Here is a 2,569-nt window from a genome sequence, read left to right on the forward strand (position 1 = left end):
ACAAGAGATCACATTCAAAGATCTTTTAGGTCTGTGTGATCCGGCTGGAATACAAACATGCCTGTAATCCAGGAGATAGAGGCAGGCAGATCTGAATTTCAGGTAAAGAAAAGCTTAGGTCCAGGTGTGGTGGTGCATGCCTTTTATTCCAAACAATGAAGGTAAAGTTAGTTTGTAGAAGGAAGCCCCCATGTTGAAAAGTGATGTCTAACTGAGTGGCAGAAACAGTAAGAAATCAAAGAAAGAGTTGACGAATAGGGTACACCCTACTCTCACGAGAAGAGAGAGGATAGAAAAGCTACTTTAGGGGCAATACAGAGAGGAAAGGAGGCGGGTTTTACTGGAACAGTAACAGAGAGATGGGTTGCAGAGAGAGAGAACTCAGGTGAAGACCGAATGAGCCAGAGAATGAGAAGCCAGGAGGTTAGAGCAGATTGCTTGAGTTAGTTTAAGGGCAAGCAGAGCAATTCAGGGGCCCAGAGAGAAGCCAGGTTGAATAAGTCAGCTGGGGGAGCAGTTTGAGCCAAAACAGCTGACCTGAACCAGACAGCCTGGAGCTCAGAAAGAACACAAAAGGGTAAGCTTTATTAAAGCAGTCAGTCTCAGTGGCTGAAAACGTTCTAGTCTTAGGTTAGATTGTACAAAAGCTAGAAGCTTCCAGGACTAGGCCCAGCTTAGCAGAAGGAGGGGATAAGCTTCCAAGAGAACAACTAAACCAGGCAAATAAAAGTCCTTTTACATATCGTGCCCAACGTGGGGCACAAACCCACGATCCTGAGATTAAGAGTCTCAACGCTCGACCAACTGAAAATATAAGTTCAGTTTACACACACACACACACGCACACACAGCCCAGGCTCTCCCTGCGGCCTTTTCCTCTGCCCACCTCACCCTCTGCCTCAGAATCCCATCACCCTACACTGCTGTGTAGGCTGAGCAGACACCTCATTTAAATACTTACTCACTCTTATACTTACTAGAGTATCTGTCACACATGACGTGCCACACAAGCCATGGCAGGGCAACATAGGCGTGACTTCAAGGCTTCCACACAGCCTTGGCGTAACCATAACCCAAGTCCCAAGGTCCCCAAAGGCCAGGAGGCAGGATGGATGTTGCCAACCTGCCTCAGAAAGAACACTGAAAGGACCTAAGGTTGGGCAGCCACTCTGCTACTCCCACAGACGTAGCACCGGGGCAGATCACTCCAAACTCCCATTGCCTCAGTTTCCCCACCATGTGGGAATAGCAAGATGTGTCCTTTCAGAGACATTGCAGGGAACCAGGGACACAATGACAGAGAAGTGACCTTGCAAAGCAAGAAACGGTCAGCTGTTCTCACTGAAGCAGGCAAGGCATCAGTGCCAAGATGGAAGAAGCAGATAGTTCTTTTTAGGACAACCACAGAAGGCGACTTCTCAAGAGAGCAGAGCAACCTTCAGGTGTGGGATGAGAGTGTAGGAGGAGCACTAAAAGCCTGAAACAGGCCTGAGATTGTCAAATGCTTGCTGGGCATAGCCCTGGGTTTGATGTCCAGTTGCTAAATAAGCCTGGTATAGTGGCATTCACCTGTGATCCCGGCACTGGAGAGGCAGAGGCAGGACCATCAGAAATTCAAGGCCTTCCTCTACCAAACAGTGAGTTCAAAGCCAGCCTGGATTACATATGACACTATCTTAAAAAAAAAAAAAAAAAGCAAGAACCTTGAGCCAGTCAAGAGGCCATGCATACATACATCTAAGCAATTCAGGCTATTAAGAGGCCCCTTGGTACCACAGGATGGAAAGCAACTGAGATGGGTTTTAGATGAGCCTTCCATTGCCACGAGGGAGTGTGAACCTTCTTTGGTAGGTAAGAAGGCATTCTTTAAGGTCTGCAGCAGCAACAATACCCCCAGAGATGTCTTTCTGGAAATGAGTTAGCAAGGGGTCAACTGAAGGCCACCAGAAGGTAGGAAATCAGGCACAAAGATTAAAGGGGAATGGCTAAGGGCCCCTGGAAGGAGGGGGGAACCCTGGAAAGAGGAAGAGAGAGAATGGGAGAGAAAAAGAAATGATTGGGTAGGAGCGACGCCGCATGGGGCACCACTTCCCAGAGGAGGAAGAGGGGAACAGATAGAGGTTTGAAGGCTGGTGGCTGACATGGCTTCTGCCCTGTGTATCAACAGGAGTAAGGACAGAAGGGGCACATTTGGAGGGCGTCTGTCAACACCTGGCTGTGCTGGGACAGCTGAGGCAGGCCAGCTCCACATTGGTGCAGCTCTCCTGGGCAGGCTGGGCGGGGTCTCCACATTCCTGTGCCAACCTGCTGACTTGCAACCTAAGAAGCAGAGAGAGTGGCAAGATCTTTGGGCATGAAAAATGTCCTCACGGAGTGTGATACAAACGCACAGGCTGAAGCCTTCCATGGTGGTGCACACCTATAATCCCAGCAGAGGCAGGAGGATCTCTGAGTTCAAGGCTAGCCTAGTCCACAGATTGAGTTCCAAGACAGACAGGACTATACAGAGAAACTCTGTCTCTTTAAGGAAGAAGGAGGAGGAGGAGGAGGAGGAGGAGGAGGAGGAGGA

At 49.3% G+C, this 2,569-nt stretch overlaps 1 protein-coding gene across 4 annotated transcripts in view; it reads right to left on the reverse strand.

The window, feature by feature from the left end:
* Positions 1-2,569, reverse strand: part of Arpin (actin related protein 2/3 complex inhibitor) — a 12,902-nt gene that overhangs the window by 6,804 nt on the left and 3,529 nt on the right. For 2 of the 4 annotated variants that reach the window (XM_055623654.1, XM_055623655.1), the window contains one exon: positions 2,212-2,319. The exons of the other annotated variants lie outside the window; for them this stretch is intronic. In XM_055623654.1, coding sequence (XP_055479629.1) covers positions 2,212-2,319 — 108 coding nt within the window. The remainder of the gene's footprint in view (positions 1-2,211; positions 2,320-2,569) is intronic. 4 annotated transcript variants of the gene reach the window in all.

This window comes from Psammomys obesus, unplaced genomic scaffold, assembly GCF_907164565.1.
Source record: "Psammomys obesus unplaced genomic scaffold, mPsaObe1.curated_primary_1811, whole genome shotgun sequence".
Lineage (NCBI taxonomy): Eukaryota > Metazoa > Chordata > Mammalia > Rodentia > Muridae > Psammomys > Psammomys obesus.